This window comes from Cucurbita pepo, chromosome LG06 (assembly GCF_002806865.2).
Source record: "Cucurbita pepo subsp. pepo cultivar mu-cu-16 chromosome LG06, ASM280686v2, whole genome shotgun sequence".
NCBI lineage: Eukaryota > Viridiplantae > Streptophyta > Magnoliopsida > Cucurbitales > Cucurbitaceae > Cucurbita > Cucurbita pepo.
The window spans coordinates 1,739,468-1,756,704 of NC_036643.1; the positions used below are offsets into that span (position 1 = coordinate 1,739,468).

Below are 17,237 nucleotides of genomic sequence, written 5' to 3' on the forward strand. Positions count from 1 at the left end.
ACTAATTATTTATTTATAGATATAAAAATAATTACATATTTGATAAATAAATTAAAAAAAAAACAAATTTTAATCCCATCATCAAATAATATCTTTTAATTTTATAAATTATTCCTTTTGATATTAAATAATCTTTCAATTTTTAGACAGAAGCTAAACTATGATCGTGACGTAGAACAAAATTTTGAATCACTGTATCGATCTGTCTATTTGAGACTGTCTCTTAGCCTGTAAGTCCTGACACAAAGTTAGAATTCTAGCTTTTCTAGGGTGGTATTTCACTAATGGCTCGTGCACCCTAGAAAGGGCCTAGTGTGATCGCGACGTAGAACAAATTTTTAAATCCCTGCACCGATCTGTCTATGTGAGACTGTCCATTGACCCGTAAGTCCTGACTCAAGGTTAGCATTTTAGCTCTACCAGAGTGGTATCTCGCTAATGACTCGTGCACCCTAGAAAGGGCCTAGTGTGATCGTGACGTAGAACAAAATTTTGAATCCCTGCATCGATCTGTCTATATGAGACTGTCCCTCAATCTGTAAGTCGTGACACAATGTTAGCATTCTAGCTCTTCCAGTGGTATCTCACCAATTGCTCGTGCACCCTAGAAAGGGGCCTTCTTCCCCTCTAACACTACAAATTTTTTATCGGGAATTCTTAAAAAAGAATTATACTTATGATTAGTTTTGAAATATCTGTGAAAGGTAAAAATAAGACGGGGAGAAATATAATTTTTAAAAGAATATATTTTAAAAATTTATATGGGGAAGTAATTATAATATTATAAGATAGGGTGTGATTTTGGTTAATAATTTTGTGAACAAGAAATTGTAGCTTCTCTGTGTTAAAGAACTCCGTCGGAATTTTTTGTTGGTCTAAAAATCGAGTCCTATAATGGTTATAGTAGAAGACTAGAAGTAGAACCTCATAATCATATCATCTTCTTTCTCTCTCTATCTTCCTTTCTCTCTCTTCTCTCCATCTCTGTGGGCTTCCATGGCGTATCACAATCACCTCTCACAGGACCTTCCCCTCCACTTTTCTGACCACCAACAACACCACCAAAATCAGCCTCTCTCTGATACCTCTCTGCGTACCATTATGCCGGACCAGCTTGCCGGCGGTCACTCCTCGCCGGACCCCAAGTCCCACCATCATCACCACCATCATCCGCTGCAGACAGCGCCGAATTGGCTCAACAACGCACTGCTACGCAACCAAAACCCCCATTCTCACTACTCTACCGACACCGTCACCACGGCCGCCGCTGCCGCAGCCGCCAATACCAATTTCCTCAACCTTCACACCACTGCATCGGATTCCACCGTCTCTCACTCCTCAAACCAATGGCTCTCCCGTCCGATCCTCCACCGCAACCATAGCGATGTCATCGACGATGTCACAGCCTCCGCCGGTGATGCTATGATCGGTGCCGCTACCGCCGCGCTCTCTCACGATTCCGGTGAGATGAAGAACGACGCTAATAGCGGCGATGGAATGAACAAGAGCGAGGGTATGGTGATGGAACCTAGCGCCGGTGGAGAGGGGGTTTTGAATTGGCATAATGCTCGTTATAAAGCCGAGATTCTCACTCATCCTCTTTACGAGCAGCTTCTCTCCGCTCATGTCGCTTGCCTTCGCATCGCAACACCCGTCGATCAATTACCGAGGATCGACGCCCAGCTCGCTCAATCTCAGAATGTCGTCGCTAAATACTCCGCTTTAACCCACACCGCTCCACCGCCCATGGTTGGTGATGACAAAGAGCTCGATCAATTCATGGTATATTCCTCCATAATCCTTCCAATTTCTGCTTCTTTTTACCATATTTCCAAATCTGTTCCTATTGGATTTGCTATTTAGGGAGCTGAAATTTCATTGCTATTGCTATCAATCTATATGAATGCTTTCCTTTTCTCCCATCATCCAATGGTTTTCTTTCCTTTCTTTTTCCCAGAAATTGTTCAATCTTTCTGGCTTGCTTCAGTTAATTGGGTAATGAAATGCTATGTGTTTGTAGGTAATTCGAGTTGGGTATTGGATACTGAGTAGTTCCTTGTTTCTTAAATAAATGTCTTCATCATTTCACTTGTGGGTAGACATTTTATGTATTTGCTTGCGAATTTGAGTACTGCCATAATTAGTAAGCCAAGATATGGTAATAATAAATAAACTAGAATCTGCGTTTAATTGTGCTTCCAGGCTTTTTAGTTTTTACAACGTATGGACAAATTTTCAAGACAATTATATATATATATATATCTTTATGTCGGTTGTCACTTGGTCTATTTTCTTTCAGTCGTACAGTCCTGCTGTTTGGGTCGAGAAAATTTATGTTGTTTGCAGTGCAGCTGAGAAAAGGCTGCCCTGTCTGGTTTCTGGACTCTCTTGGAATGAAACAGTCGCCATAGATTTTGTCTTTCAATCTGTTCTCATATACTGATATTGATTTATTGACATTTATTTGGACATTTAAATGGCTGAGAATTGGGACAAAGGGTACTGTAGATGTGATGTAAGCTTAAATGGTTCTTATTTTGTTTTCAACCATATTAAAGCCATTTTCTGAGTTGTTCTTGTTTATGGATGAAATTTCAAAGTTTTGTTATGGTTTTGAAGCTTTTAAAAGCGTTTTAAATACATAAAAAGTTAACTAAAGGAATAATTTTACCTGGAATTCTGCTGCGAAGTTTGCTGTACACTCTGCATCCCTCTTTTTTTCTTTTGATTTTTCTTTCTAAATCTTAGTGTGTTCTATGTGGTCGTGTTGCAGACGCATTATGTTCTTTTGCTTTGTTCTTTCAAAGAACAGCTCCAACAACATGTTCGTGTCCATGCAATGGAAGCTGTAATGGCTTGCTGGGACATTGAGCAGTCCCTTCAAAGCTTAACAGGTATTGTTGTAGCCTTGTGTGCTGATCTTTCTGACCAATTGTGTTCTGTTATTATATTCATGGAACTTTAGCTTTAGCCAATTATAGCCAAGTTTTAGAGAACTTGCCTTGTCAAATACTTTGAGTGCACCACTGGTCTTTTATATTTGAAAATTAAAGTGTTTTTCAACTGAAGAGTGAACCAGTTGTGATTTGATCAAATGTTTGCTTCCTCGAATGAACTGGCCTTGATCCGTTGATCTATAGATGTAGTGGCTGGTGAACCGCTTTTTCTTCTTCCATAACCAAGCTTGAAACCCGGTCCACTCTCCCTTCTGTGCCCCTTGACCGAATTCCCCTAAGCTTTGGGGCGCGAAACTGTCTCGAGGTCATGTGATTGTGTCTGAAAGCATAAATGCCCGCTTCTTTTCTTTCCGGGCCTGGGAAAGCTCTGGCAACAACAAAAAGGAAGGGCCCAATAGCCCATTAGTGAGAGGAAGGCAAATGTGTCCAAGTCGATTGGGAGAGCCACGGACCATAGTCCTTTACACATTGAGGAAGCTTGTTCCGTGGGATATTTTGTAATGTAAAACTAGTCTTTAAAATTCGGCTAAAATTTTTAAATTTTTGAAAAAATGAAAACTATAGTTAAGAAATTACGAGAAAACGAGCATGATCTTACCAAACTAGTTATTAAATGGAGCTCGTATTTTGCATTTTTCTTTGAAGTTGGGTAGCAAGTGATCATATTAAGAACAAAGTTGCATCCTTTTTGCTATTCCAGGAGTTTCGCCCGGTGAAGGTACGGGAGCAACGATGTCGGACGACGAAGACGACCAGGTCGACAGCGATGCAAATTTATTTGATGGGAGTTTAGAGGGTCCAGACACTATGGGATTTGGCCCTCTTATTCCCACAGAGAGTGAGAGGTCCTTGATGGAGAGGGTCAGGCAAGAGCTGAAGCATGAGCTAAAATCGGTAATGGATGTAACATTTGCAGTGCTTTTTGTTTTATAATGGACATGTTCTGTCACTGAAGCTTTTTCCGACAGGGTTACAAGGAGAAAATTGTGGATATTAGGGAAGAAATTCTGAGAAAGAGGAGAGCTGGAAAACTCCCTGGGGACACCACCTCTGTCCTCAAACAATGGTGGCAATCACATTCAAAGTGGCCTTATCCTACGGTATGTTGGGGGTTTTGTCCTCATGCTATTACTTAAAAGTCATTCTCAGTTATTCACTTATTTGATATCTCTACAAGACCCACTATTGAAACATTAACATGGCTAGAGTCGGCTTTCCCATGAAAACGTCGAGATAGATAATCTGTGAGATCCCACATCAGTTGGAGAGGGGAACAAAGCACTCTTTATAAGGGTGTTGAAGCCTCTTTCTAGACGCGTTTTAAAAACCTTGAGTGGAATTCCGAAACGGAAAACTCAAATAGGACAATACCAAACTTCTCCCTAGAGAACGAATTTCAAAAACTTTAGGGGAAAGACCGAAAGGAAAAGCCCAAAGAGAACAATATCAAACCTCTCTAACAAACACGTTTTAAAGGGAAAACCTTGAGGGCTTGGTGGTGGGCTTGAGCATTTTAAAAGGACAAAGAAGACAGTATCTGCTAGTGGTGGGTTTGAGATATTACACAATCAAAACCTTGAGGTGAAGTCCAAAAGGAAAAATCCAATGAGGACAATCTGGGCTGTTACACAATCACATCGAGCTACTGTTTATTCGTTACTCTTTTTTCCTTACGTCACGTCATCTTTCCGTTAGTACTAATAAAATATTTCTTAGAGGACAATAATTGTGAGATCACGTCGATTGGAGAGGGGAACGAAGCATTCCTTATAAAGGTGTGGAAACCTCTCCCTAACATACACGTTTTAAAAGCGTGAGACTAACGGCAATACATAAGGGGCCAAAGTAGACAATATCTAATAGCGGTAGGCTTGGGCTGTTACAATTATGTACACGTAATAATAATTTACGACAAATTTCAAAGCTGGTCCAAGCTTTAATCCTTCTTTGGATCATGATCATGATCAGGAGGAAGACAAGGCAAGGTTAGTGCAAGAAACTGGTCTGCAGCTGAAACAGATAAACAATTGGTTCATCAACCAAAGGAAGCGTAACTGGCACAACAATCCTTCAAGTTCTACCAACTTGAAAAGCAAACGCAAAAGGTATAATATAACATAAATTCCTTAAAAAAAAACATGTCTGTCTGTTTTTGTCCTGATTTTCTTTATAGTTGACCTTAATTTGAAAGAAGTAATGCAGGTGAAAACAGCAGCGACCGTTTCAAATGACTTGTTTCCAACAAAATCATGTTCTCAACACTTTGCTGCAGCAGCATATAAAAACCCCATACTGATTATTTTACGAGCATTGAAGGTATTCATTTTAAGCTTGCAAAACCAACGTACGTAGTTATTGCTTTGACCAAAGAAGTTAGGGATGAGAAAACGGGACGAGGACGAGGACGGGGACGGGGATGGAGGAATATATGCTGTGTCGCGGGGGCACACGTAAGGATCGAAAACGTGCTTTCGACTTAAAAATATGAAGAATGTGTTAAGGGTTTTTTATGATATGATTAGAAGTTGATATTAGGAGTATATTAGTGGAAATGAATTGGATACTCCACATGGAATGGAGTTGTGATTTTTGTTTAAGCTTCTTCATGTATGTGAATAAGATGGGTGTACAGTTTTAATAATCTGTGCATTGTTCCTTACAATATAATACATCTCATTATAGCTCCCTTTTTTTCTATATATATATATATATATATATATATATATATATATATATATATATATATATATATTATGATCCCTTTTAATTTATTTGATTTGGTTGATGTAAGTGGAAATATGAATAATTCCTTGCATGATATAATCAGGTTGTGGCGTTCGGGGAGAGGAGTGGGTGAGGTTGGGTCGAGTTTTTTAACCCTTTGACCTCTAGTTTGGTCCGGAGTTCATAACTTTCACTCTTATAGTGCAATATGAATAATCCATGACATAATATAAGAGGCGTTTGGGGAGAGGAGTAAGTGAGGTTGGGTTTAGTGTTTTAGCCCCCTCGACCCTTGGTTTGGTTCGGAGTTCATAATTTCACTCCATGGAGTGTGATATGAATAATCCCTTGCATAATATAATCAGGTAGAGGTGTTTGGGGAGAGGAGCGGGTGAGGTTGTGTCGAGTTTCTTTAACCCACCCGACAATAGACGCACATAACGATCTAAGTTCTAGCGAACAAATTTGAATTCAAGTTTATCGAAATCAAAGGAGATGAGATAATCAGCAACTTTGTTCATTTTCTTTTAATAGAATGAATAATTATCGAGCTTTAGATATTTATACATTTTGCTCGACGAAGAACGCCGTATACGGTTATGATCAATGGATAGAGACTCTTGAGAATCGGAATCCCGTCGATTCAAAATCGCAAGAGATTTATACCAATCGCTACAACTCATTTTGCCGCCATAAATCTCTGAGAAGCCGGCGGCGACGGTGGCAATCTGGAAGCGAAATCCCTAATTGGATACTCATCATCGTCGCGAACCTGTTCGTCCTCGAAATTAAGGGCATAGCTCGAAGGATCGTAACGGAAATCAGTTGAGTGATGGTACCGTCGGCAACTCCTGCCGATCCTAGCGACGAGATTCCGGCAAAGTCCTCGGAGCTTGGGGAGCTCTGGCGCCATTGATTTGAGAGATTCTTTGAGTGATTTTAGAGAGAGATGAGTGAGAACTGAGAAGTGATGATGCTGAGCGAGGGAAATGGAAGAGATATATATACAGATTTGTGGGAAGAAGAAGAAGAAGAAGAAGAAGAATGAAAAGACGGATAAGACGGAAGAGAGCTTTGCGGCTGTTGGGCTGTCGAAAGTGGGTTAGGAAGGAGCGGGGAAAGCGTGTGACCTACGTGGCATCCCCTTATCAACATAAAATTTTGAAAATCATTCTATAATAAAATAAATAAATAAAATTATTTATTAACTTTTAACTTTCAAAAATAAAAAAATTAAGTCTATAGAAGCGGTTAGATGACTTATGTGCTCGAGAATGCTATGGAATAACGTCTCATATTATTTATGAGTTGACTAGAAAAGGGACACGAGAAGTTAATTATGTTTTGTGATGTCCCACATTGATTGGGAAAGAGAACAAATCACTAGGTATGGAAACCTTCCCCTGCTATATGTTTTTTAAAGCGTTGAGGAGAAGCCCAAAAGGGAAAGCCCAAAGATGACAATATTTGCTAGCGGTGGATCTGAGTGTTACATGTTTTCTAGTCATTTTTGTGATGGGTAAATCCCCGTGAAAAAGGGTAACCTTTCTGTAATTTGTGATTAGTCCTATAGTTCGAGAGAACACACTCACGAGTCCTTAATCAAGCAATTAATCTTCATCTAACTGAACCCTCCTCCCTCCGATATAATTAATCGAGATCAAACGAGAGCTATATAGCTATAACGCTCCAATAACCCGAGTTACGTGTCAATGGATACAGTCAACACAAGTCCCAATTCGGCATAGGCATAAGCATTTTCATTGGAAGCCTACAAATGCAATGCATCAATGCTTTATAATTGGACTATTTTGGCCTTTTGACATTGAAGGAAGGTATTTGGAAATCTATGCAGAATATTCCAATCGGAGATCGACACGTGTCACCTTTTGTCTTTAAATAATTTTATATTTTTCTCTGTAGTGCACGTGACCAACCACCACCCGCCGACCATTTGTGGTTCGAACTCCAAGTTCCCGTTCCCACTTGTATTAAATAAAGGATTTATAGAGTATAACTAAACTATGAATAATATTCTTTCTTTTATAAACTTTATAAAATTTATGTCTCCGAGTAAATAAGGGACATATAAATGAACCGAGATTACATTTGAATGAAAGTGATATTGGAGATAAGACGGTTAAAAATGATTTAAATTAGTTGAAGTTATTGCCTGTATTTACGGTGGGCTTTGTTCGATGATGAAAGTCCACCTTCGCTAATTTAGTAAATGATCATGGGTTTATAATCGAGAAATACTCTCCCATTGGTTTGAAGCCTTTTGTAGAAACTCAAAGCAAAGCAAAGTCATGAGAGTTTATGCTCAAAGTGGACAATATCATACATTGTGGAGAGTTGTGTTTGCAGTTAACGTGGCTCATGTTGTAGCAGAATATCAGCGAGGGCTATGTGGTGCCAAATTTGAATTTCAAACCGATAATATGTCTAGTTGCTAGAAATGTGAATCCAAATTCTGATTTGATTCTTGAATATAGGGCGTTTAGCGTTACAGTAAAAATATCGAACAAAATCGTGACATGAAATGGTGAAGCGTTCTCCTCTCCAATCGATATAACATCTCACAATTCACTCCCTTGGGTGTGTAGTGTCCTCCGCTAGCACACTGTCCGGTGTTTGGCTTTGATACCATTTGTAACATTCCGAGACCACCACTAGTAGATATTGTTCGCTTTGGCTCATTACGTATGTCGTCAGCCTTACAGTTTCAACATGCGTTTTTTAGAGAGAAGCTTTCACACCCTGATAAGAAAATACTTCATTTCCTTGTTAAACTTACGTGTGATCTTAATTTTAGTTTTTCTTGGCATTAATATGAATAAATATCTTTAGGCAACGTTGGTTGAGGCGTTCATAGGTGTGTATTCAAGACCGACGGTTGATATACAGTTTGTTAATAGTTAATTAATTAATCATAATAGTATTAAATAAATTAATGAATAAAAAAGGCAGCCCGTTAATACTCGAAAGGTTCATGAATCCAATTTAATACACTTGGAGTGTGACAAATACTCCCTTTGTTGAGTGTTCAAATTTGATAATGTAGGTCTTTTTATTTAAATTTTGTGGTTCAAATTTCATCCTATTTCATCCTATTTCTTATATTAAAAATATTTATTTTTACAATAACAGTAAAGACACGAATAATTTTTGCTAGCAGGTATTATTTTATTAGGGAAAGGTTTCCACACTTTTATAAGAAATGTTTCGTTCTCTTCTCCAACCGATGTGGGATCTTACAATTCACCCCCTTGGGGCCCCAACGTCCTCACTGACACACCACTCAGTGTCTAACATATATTGTTCATTTTGTAACGGCTCAAACTCACTACTAACAGATATTATCTTTTTTAGACTTTTTCCTTCGGGTTTCTCCCAAATTTTTTAAAACACGTTTACTTGAGAGATTTTTACACAGATTTTATAACTAATCAAACCCAATAATTTAAAAAATAAAAATTTTAGGGTTTTGCTGTTTGCCTAATGGCTCGTTTTTCGATTTTATTAATAGTTAAAATGAATTTTGTAAGCCGAAAAAATTGAAATTTCCACTCGGGTCGGGTCGGGTCGGGGTATTCAAAGTTTCGATTTGTGCTGTTTGGTTGTGCAGCTATGCTTGCTCTAATCCCCGACCACCACTCGGTCGTCTCGATTATGTTGGGCCCAAATAAATCATGAATACAGGTAATGGGCCGTCTCAACTATAAATAGGTGGGCTCTGCTACAATGTTCACTTTTTGGGGCTTCGGAATTGAAGGCGGGAGCCCTCTCGAAGCATCCATTTTTGGAAGCCATAACCTCAAACTAGCATCATCAGAGAGAAGCCGCGAAACCGAAGGCAAGAAAAGGCTTACGAATCATCTTCTCTATTCGATTTTTCAAGTTCATTCTCCAGTCTCGAGTCCTCCGCTTTCATGGTGAATATCTTCTTCTCCTTTCTTCATGATCTCAATATTGCTTTTCTTAGTATTCTCATTGTACGCATATTTGTTTTTGTAGGAGTTACAGCAGGAGCAAACTCCGTCGGTATCCATAGAAGATTGCTTGAAGCTCTTGAAAGGAGAGAAGGACGAGCAGCGTCTCGCTGGCCTTTTCTTGGTTACTAAAATTTGCAAGGTGGATGATATTGCCTCGCTTACTAGAGTTTACAATGCGGTTGGAGCGAAATTTCTTGATCGGCTTCTGAGAACTGGTATGTTTTTTTTAACACTTCGCGATCACTGGAAACTTATTAGTTGAACTAGAACAGTTTGAGACGTACATGCTTAGTGTTTATGTATGTACTCTGAAAATGTGTTTAAACTTCTAGGCATGGGCAAAGGAACTGTTAGTGGACCTGGAGAGGATAATCGCGATGCGTATTTGCAGCTTTCAGTTAGGATTCTGGTTGCGTTTTGTCACGTTCCTGATATTGCTGCTTCAGAAGAGATGATCTCGAAGATTCCACTGATACTGGAAATCTTATCCAACCAGTGCGTCCGCTATCGGTTAACTTTTTATTTCTTACATTTCTACATCAATCAGTTGATTATCGATACGAATTAGAATGACGAGTTATCCTTTAATAGAACGAGATGACATTGAAGGAAAATATCTTTGTTCACTTGTATTCTTCTTACTCCTTTTATTCTTGATGTTCTGTTGAGGAGATTTAGAGATTGATCTTAAAACATGACTTCAGATTTGCAGTACAAGTACTTACTCGACTATCTTTCAGATTGCAATACATAAATTTATTCATACTCCTAATTCATTCTTGAAATTGCTTGTGTTCTGAAGATTTAGATTCTTACCATTAAGAAAGAGTTAATTGCATCATGGACTGGATTTTCTAAATAGCTATGTTCATTATGTTTTCTTTCTGTTCTAATATCTTTGGTCGATGTTTCTTCTGTTGTCTATGCAAGGTCAGGATCATCTGTTTTGGAGGAGTGTCTTGAATTTCTGTATCTGGTATCAACTACTTCTGACGCTGGTGTTACGGTTCTATATAAATCTGGAAGCCTGAAAATTATAGCTTCTTGGATGTCAAAGTTGGCAGATGGTAACATTTCTCATTGTTTGTCTAATCTCATTGATTACCTTGCTGTTGGCGGTTAATCTGAATCTTGCTGTGTTTTCAAATTATGGTCAGTAAATATCTCAGTATAAGCTTTTGTATGCAGGTTCCCATCCAATGAAGATTTCCATGCAACTTGTTCAATTGATCATTAGTAAGATTTCTCTGGACATCATCATCATCGACTGTTTGCCTGAACTAACTGATATTGTGAGTTAAATTTTATAAGACTGTTTTACTTACTATCTAATAGGACAACTCAATCGTTTTGGTTCGTTTCGACCACATATTCTTATAGGGAGACCAAGAATTTACTTCCCACCATAATTGAGTAAATGCTATCAAATCAGGTTGTTGATATTGCAAGGCAATTTGGAGTGTCCCACGATGCTTTGAAGTTTGAAGCACTTCACCTGCTTTCTGCCATCCTGTCCTCAAATTTGGTAGGCAATTAATGGTGCCATCAGGAAAGATTACTTTAGTAATTTTTTGCAAGTCTTAGGATGTGTTTTCCTCTGTCAAAGGCTGCGTACTGACTAGTCTTGACTAATGCATCAATTGTAGGTTAATTTATCCAGTTAGACATTCTTTTAGTTTTAATTATCCTTCACTGCTTACAGAATTTTCAGTCTTGTTAGTTCTTGGATCTGTCATAATCACAGTTATTGTTTAGCTGATGCATTGTATGTTTTGCCAATGATGTTTCATTTTCAGACACCACTTTATGATGCCCTTCGTCAAGTGGCTTCCGATGTTTGGTCAAAACACATGCGTAATGGAGTTTCAGCTATTCTTCATAACCGTACAGGTATCCTGAGCTGCATTTTCTTCAAAGCCTCACATTACCCTTTCTTTTCCATTTTCTGGCAATCAACATGTAGCTGTATTTTTTCCCTCCATGTTACCGTTAATCAATTTGGCTCTAAAATACCATATTATCAGTATTCTACTTGGCTTGATTATAATGTGTTTGACATATAGTCAAACTACTGTGTGTTGTGCTTGTGTGTGTGTGTGTTGATTAGTTTTGGTGTTTACAATCTTATTTGAGTGGAAGGCACAAGAAAGGTTTGAGTGATTATGAAAGCAGCAATCTTATGTTAGTAGGCTGGTGAAACTTGGTTTGCGAGTTGGTGGCGTAGAAGGAGACATTAAGGATAGTTGAAAGGATACTTGCACTTTAGCCCTCTTCTATCTTCTTTTGGGCGTGAAGATAAAATGAAGTATATGTTGGAAAGCCTCTCATTTTCCTTTAAAAGAAAACTGATTCCGTTGGGTTTATTTAGATAATCATACATGATTTATATGGTGAGATTATTCTTTTTCTTTCGATTGAGATTTAGATGTTCATTTGCTCTTGCAATGGAAAAGTGAAAAATTAGAGGAAAACGTTTCAAGTATATTCTCTTTACTTTAGTTATCCTTGTAGTCACTAGTGCACAAGAATCTGTTCGACACTCTAACTTATTGAATCTCTTGCTTTGCTGTCCAATATTCAGCGCCTGCCGAAAAGCTTCAGGCTCTTAGTTTGGCCGAGTCTATGGTATCTATTAGAGGAGAAGGTTGGCTGATGGGTGAAATAGAATTACCTGATGTTCAAGATGCTATTCCATCTGACAGGTATTTAGTGATTGCTACCAGTAATGTTGCTTTATTAACTTCTCATTATATTTTTCATTTTTCTCTTCCATCTTGATCTCAGGTGTCTAATACTTGTCTTAGAGCAGTCAAGAGTTGAGATTGCTGTGATGCTGAATGAACTGGCCTATGCAAAATATGAAGCTTCCAAGAATTCTTCCTTGAAGGAGGATATCAATGTAAAGCAGCGGAATGTAGCAACTGCCTTCTCTTTGGTGGAAAAGATAATTAAGTTAGTATCAAATGTTGGTGAAGATCAAGGTGGATAACTTATTTGATGTCAATTATTTGCTAAGTCTTGCATTTCGTTTATTGACATTGAGATTTATAGGCCCCAAATTACAAAATTTTATGGATGTAAGCATGTGAAAAATAGGGGGACATGTGAAGGGTAGTTTTTTTCATTGTTTTTGCATGGGGCCCGGTAGTTAGAGTAAGGGCCATGATGGGGCAGGATGATATAGGGCAGTGGTATCCTTTTGCTGAGATTTTCCTTATTCCGTAGGCATTCTCCATGTTTCTAATTGTAGGTTTAAGAGTCTATCCCATTTAGCTTACTTGATAGAATCACTCGGATAGTTAATTAATTCTGATCATAAATGCTTAGTTAGATGAAATTGATGACTTACCCTACCAACGATATTAATGGGCTTTTTATATTTGGTTAAAATTTAACAGTTTCCAATTTTAGATTATTCTCGAGTAAATTCAGATTTTGTACAATTTGGATACCATAAAAGCATCGAAGTGGTTTGCTCTAGTAAAAGGGAAATTTGAATAAATTTGAAGAAGGATGATGAAACATTGAGTCTTGGACGTATATGTTGCTTCTTGTGTTTGTGAAGTAGTTTGTCTTTCTGTGAACTTTCAGGGGCACATATGGTAGGATTATTAACTTCTCAATATTACTACTGCTTTTTTGCTTGATTAGTCTTGTTTGAATGCAGGACTTATTTTAACGTATACCTTGATATGATGTTGTGATCCAATGTTGGCCTTCGGCCAATATCTTCAGCAATGCCGAGTTATTGCCCTTTTAATTATTTCATACTCCAATATTATCTTGAATACCTGGTTGAAATTATTTGTAGGTGATCTTATGGATGAAAACACACTGATGAAAGTGTTTAGAGGACTAAATGAGACTACTGGTGTTGTGCTAGAATATTTGCAAGATGCAAAGGTAATTATGGGAATCTCATAGCAGTGGTAAGATATGGCGTTACTGTTCCTTATCTAGAATTTTGATTCATGATTCTACAGGAGCATGGACAAAGAAAAGGAGATGATATTTTAGCATCTGTACGGGTTATTGGGAGGTAAGATATTCAATATTAATATTAAATCCTTTGGTGAGACGGCTGCCAAGTTTTATAGTAGTTGTCAAATTTAAAACAACAGAACGCAGTTTGAAAGAACTATTCGATCATTCTTAAAATATATATGTTTTTTTAAATACAGCGAAACACTCCTTATCTGTTCTTTTATGAATATGTACTTTGTTAGAAGCTTAGAATTAGAATTTTGAACAATTAATATTGTGGTTGCATATTTTTCGATGCTAGATATAAACGTCATAAGAACATTGCAGTGAATTGCTTGATAATTGAGGAGTGTCTAGGTGCAAACTTTATAATAATGAACGATATTCCTTTCAAGGACTATCAAAATAAATTAAACGTGAAGTTTCTTCATTCAGTTAGTATAACGTGTTTGTGAAATGTATGAATCACGCTTCCTTCATGCACGGATAGTGTTTGACGGTCTGGGGTACTCTGATTTTTGGAACAGTGGATCGTTTATGATTTGGTCTCTCTAAACTAGACTAGAGTTCTATGTTTACTTAGATTGCCTCTGGTCAACATTATTCTTTCTCATTCCAGCTTTCTCGCACAAACCCCCGATGCATGGACGGAAAAAGTTAAGGAACTCTTGGACTATATGCTCTCTGTTGAAGGAGAAGATGAACAGAGGTTTGTCAGCTCCCAGTTATTGACAATATGGTATATTCATTATACATTTATGAAATACCTGATTTTGTTTCTATATTTATTTACAAACGACAGCCCCTTCAACTCCGTGTGCTTCTTGCTTCCCATGCTATGTCAAATAACAATGAATGTTGAAGGATGTAAAACTTTGGTTTCTTCTGGAGGTCTTGCAGCTGTAAGTAATTGCAATCTCGAATTTTCTTATATATAAATGACCTTGTGGACACTTCATCATACACCGAAGCGTTCTACGTTCTTAATCATTGAGCATTTGGGTTTGCATTCAGGTTGTGAAATGCCTTATAAATTTGATTCACAAGCACGGTGGGTGGGTTGACAATGATGGATCCATCTTCTTGGCTTGTGATACCATCTTGAATGTGCTTCTGAAGGTATTCATCTTGTCATCTACAAGAGTATCAAGTTGTGTTGGTTAGTTTATTGCTAAGGTGTAGTTGGACTTCTTCGTTGCAGAAAGAGCTAGCTGGACTTCTATGTGGGGAATCATCTTTTGTTCACCTTTTGGAAGCAATTGCAAATTCAACTGGTATGTTTATGTTTCTTTGTATCACACTTCATTTTTTTTTTTATCAAATTCTTGACTTTTTCTAATTTAAATTGTTCATGATGGTTGTAGAGGATGCCCATGAGCCATCTGTTATAATGATGGCTGCCAGCATATGTGCCTTAGTATTTGATTACACGTCAGAGAATGCTCTTCTAAGCAATCCGAATTTTGCTGATAAATCTCTCGATAAGTTATGCCGACTCTTTTCAAGAATCTTCGCTTTGTCCCAACAGGTACGTTCTTCAGAAAAGTTTTCTTTTTCTTTCCCTCTTAAATTAGAAGCATGGTCCTTGTTGAAGGTCTCTAAATTTTAAAAAGTATTTCTAAACTTGAAAGGAACCTACTCAATATTTTTTCAAATTCACATATCTGATAGTTTTAAAATTAAATTTAAATAAAGGGCATTATAAGATGATTCATTCTTCGAGAAAAAAAAAGAAAAGAAAATTGCACAACATAGTTTATTTATTATTTTTTTCTTTTTTTATTTTGTCTTTCTAATTATTTAGAATCTATTTAATAGATTTATATATTAAATTAGTTATTGTTTATAATAAGAATATTAGTTTTTACAATTCTTGCTTTGTCCAATGAATCCGTTTATTCCAAATCTCTTGAATATTACTGGAAACTTATTAGGCCTAAGACTAAAAGTCTAAAGATTTATTAAACATCTTTGATTTATTGGAAACAAATATAAAATTGAGAGAATGTTAAATTTATGTGGATTGCAGCAGAGCATGAACGATGATGAAATGGCACAGATGGATCTTTACGAGATTATCGTGGCAGGTTTGTGCATACTCATACGTAAATTATATCACTCCTTTTTTTTTTGTGGTAATTTCATACTCAACTATAATATTTAAAATAAATAAGTATTGTGTACTTGCATCATTCTTAACATGGCTGGCTGCCTAGAAAAGAAAGTTATATATACGTTTAAAAGGAGAATGATGAGGGTTGTTGTTTCCTTATATACTTATTTGGAACCGTTGAAAAAGGCGATTAATTTTGATGGGCAGGATATTCTCGATGGGGAGATAGGTTCCCGCGTGTTCAAAAGGCAATCGGGATTGCACCAATGTGATTATCGGTAATGAATAAATAAGAAAATCCTGTAATTGCTTTTTTGACCACTTTTTAATTAGGCTTTTCCTTTTCGTTGACTTTCGAATTTTTTGGAATACAGATGTAATCAGGAAAAGAAGAATATCACCATCCCCTCCTTTCTGCACGCCATTAATTGGAGTAAGTGTAGTCTGCACCACAAGTGAAGTTTAATTTTATGGTGTTGATAATGTAGACAAATTTTAAATATTATTAAAAAGGTTAGACTTAGATGTGTTTTAAAAAGAAGTTAGAGAATCAGGATAAAGGTAGGGAGAAATAAACAAATTTAAAGTCTTAACTACAATTAAAAATTAGTTAGTATAAAAGATGCACATGTTAGAAGGAAGTAATTTTGGAGATGAAGTATAGAGATATTTGAGGCGAGAAATTCTTTAATACTCACATCAATTCATTTCTTACATAATTTGACACATTATTTAGAACTTATCAACATTCTTTTTTATTCTCGGTAACTGTTGTAAATTTTTTTATTGGTTTTGAAAGAAAAAAAAACTATGATTTTATATTATATTTATAGAATTTCATTTAGATGAAATATAGAAAGGTTAAAATTAATTAATTATATTTTTTACGTCAAAAGTTTTAAAATTATAATCTAAATTCAAAGGTTAAGAAGTATGTAGTCATAAAACTATAATATAACGTAGTCAAAATTGTCATAGGTAAGTCAAATTGGAAAACATATTTATTTTTTAGTCGAAAGCTTACCAAAAAAGAATTCCAAAATCTTTCTTAAAAGGATGTGAACCTTACCAGAGGTAATTGGAAAGTTGCGTCCACGAAGGCCGGCGGGAAACTTTGTAGTATTCACATTGTAGAAATCAAGAACTAAATTCCCAATTAAGTTGCGGGATCATGAAAGTTGGAGCAATTGGAAAAAAATAATGAAAACTGAACTAAGAAAATGTACCAGAAGCTTATATTTTTAGTGTATTAGAACAATATCATTGGTGATTCCAAATGTTTAGCAACAGTTATTCAAATTTTGCTTGCATGTACCTATCCTTCTATTTGCAATTTTAAATTTAAAAAAAAAAAGTTTTTATAGTAATTTATAAGTTGAGTTTAAATTTTTATTTTTTTAATTTTGGGTCTTATTAAACTTTAATATTTAGAAGTGTCTAATTTATTATATGTTTTGTGTCTAA

At 36.6% G+C, this 17,237-nt stretch overlaps 2 protein-coding genes across 5 annotated transcripts; both read left to right on the forward strand.

Annotated features, from left to right (window-relative positions):
- Window positions 1-864: 864 nt before the first annotated feature.
- LOC111797477 (homeobox protein knotted-1-like 3) lies at window positions 865-5,648 on the forward strand. Of its 3 annotated transcripts, none has more exons than XM_023680484.1 (6): window positions 865-1,782; window positions 2,774-2,894; window positions 3,658-3,851; window positions 3,926-4,057; window positions 4,926-5,062; window positions 5,149-5,648. In XM_023680484.1, exons 1-6 carry the CDS (start codon window positions 997-999, stop codon window positions 5,186-5,188), a joined length of 1,410 nt encoding a protein of 469 aa, XP_023536252.1. In that variant the 5' UTR covers window positions 865-996; the 3' UTR covers window positions 5,189-5,648. The 3 variants fall into 3 exon arrangements, with proteins under 3 accessions (XP_023536252.1, XP_023536253.1, XP_023536254.1); XM_023680485.1 differs by having other exon boundaries at window positions 867-1,782; window positions 5,152-5,648; XM_023680486.1 differs by having other exon boundaries at window positions 868-1,782; window positions 5,160-5,648.
- A 3,821-nt stretch (window positions 5,649-9,469) lies between these two features.
- Window positions 9,470-16,410, forward strand: LOC111797347. Of its 2 annotated transcripts, none has more exons than XM_023680333.1 (19): window positions 9,470-9,616; window positions 9,699-9,891; window positions 10,009-10,171; window positions 10,607-10,743; window positions 10,865-10,968; window positions 11,109-11,201; window positions 11,473-11,566; window positions 12,258-12,378; window positions 12,461-12,657; window positions 13,488-13,579; window positions 13,660-13,715; window positions 14,280-14,369; window positions 14,463-14,562; window positions 14,675-14,779; window positions 14,862-14,934; window positions 15,025-15,188; window positions 15,693-15,747; window positions 15,981-16,051; window positions 16,148-16,410. In XM_023680333.1, the coding sequence occupies exons 1-18, from the start codon at window positions 9,614-9,616 to the stop codon at window positions 16,043-16,045; spliced, it is 1,905 nt and encodes a 634-aa protein (XP_023536101.1). In that variant the 5' UTR covers window positions 9,470-9,613; the 3' UTR covers window positions 16,046-16,051; window positions 16,148-16,410. The 2 variants fall into 2 exon arrangements, with proteins under 2 accessions (XP_023536101.1, XP_023536100.1); XM_023680332.1 differs by having other exon boundaries at window positions 9,471-9,616; window positions 15,690-15,747.
- The last annotated feature ends 827 nt before the right edge of the window (window positions 16,411-17,237 follow it).

Bases quoted from the DNA above. Each gene is read 5' to 3' on its own strand.
- LOC111797477 (XM_023680484.1), top strand. From the start codon at position 997: ATGGCGTATCACAATCACCTCTCACAGGACCTTCCCCTCCACTTTTCT. The intron at 2,895-3,657 runs GTATTGTTGTAG...TTGCTATTCCAG, and splicing joins GTCCCTTCAAAGCTTAACAG to GAGTTTCGCCCGGTGAAGGT. The intron at 3,852-3,925 runs GTAATGGATGTA...TTTTTCCGACAG, and splicing joins TGAAGCATGAGCTAAAATCG to GGTTACAAGGAGAAAATTGT.
- LOC111797347 (XM_023680332.1), top strand. The intron at 9,892-10,008 runs GTATGTTTTTTT...TTAAACTTCTAG, and splicing joins TGATCGGCTTCTGAGAACTG to GCATGGGCAAAGGAACTGTT. The intron at 10,744-10,864 runs GTAACATTTCTC...TTTTGTATGCAG, and splicing joins GATGTCAAAGTTGGCAGATG to GTTCCCATCCAATGAAGATT.